This window comes from Buceros rhinoceros, unplaced genomic scaffold (genome assembly GCF_000710305.1).
Source record: "Buceros rhinoceros silvestris isolate BGI_N320 unplaced genomic scaffold, ASM71030v1 scaffold19984, whole genome shotgun sequence".
Lineage (NCBI taxonomy): Eukaryota > Metazoa > Chordata > Aves > Bucerotiformes > Bucerotidae > Buceros > Buceros rhinoceros.
In genome coordinates this window covers 10,566-11,229 of record NW_010409055.1, presented here as the reverse complement: position 1 = coordinate 11,229, position 664 = coordinate 10,566, and the positions used below count along the sequence as shown (strand labels likewise).

Here is a 664-nt window from a genome sequence, read left to right as displayed (position 1 = left end):
GGCAGAAGAGGTGGTTTCTGACCCGGCATCTCCTGTGTGCCAGTGCCCATGGCACGGCCAGCAGGTACCAATTTCCTCCCTCCCTAGAGGCTGTGCTAACGTTCCTGGTGACGTGGAACACGAACTCTCGGAACTGCCACGAGGCCCAGGCTGTCATTGAAACCCTCCTGAAGCAGGAAGCCCCGGACAGCCTCCTGCAGTACTCGGGCATTAAATCTGCCGTGGAGTCCCTGCTGCCTTACACCGGTGAGCCGCGCTGCAGGGACGGGACGAGAGCCTGAGGGCTCCTCTGGCATTGTGAATCATCCAAGGTGTAAGGTCCTGCATCAGGGTCAGGGCAGCACCCAGTACCAGCACAGGCTGGGGATGCAGGGCTGGAGGGCAGCCCTGCAGAGAGGGACTTGAGGCTTCTGGGGGGTGAAAAGCTGGGCAGGAGCTGGCAACATGCGCTCCCATCCAGAAGCCACTGGTTTGCTGGGCTCATCCCCAGCAGCGGGGGCAGCAGCTTGAGGGAGGGATCCTGCCCCTCTGTTGTGCTCTGAGGAGACCCCCGTGCAGGGTTGGGTCCAGCTCTAGGCTCCTCAGCCCAGCAGAGACACGGAGCTGCTGGAGCGGAGCCAGAGGAGGCCCAGCAGTGACCCGAGGGTGGACCCCTCCGCCTGGG

The 664-nt window shown here is 63.4% G+C and overlaps 1 protein-coding gene across 1 annotated transcript in view; it reads left to right on the top strand.

Annotated features, from left to right (window-relative positions):
* TBL3 (transducin (beta)-like 3) overlaps positions 1–664 on the top strand; it is a gene marked incomplete at its 5' end in the record, with an annotated part of 6,551 nt that overhangs the window by 5,336 nt on the left and 551 nt on the right. The window contains one exon of the mRNA XM_010135114.1: positions 88–246. Coding sequence (XP_010133416.1) covers positions 88–246 — 159 coding nt within the window. The remainder of the gene's footprint in view (positions 1–87; positions 247–664) is intronic.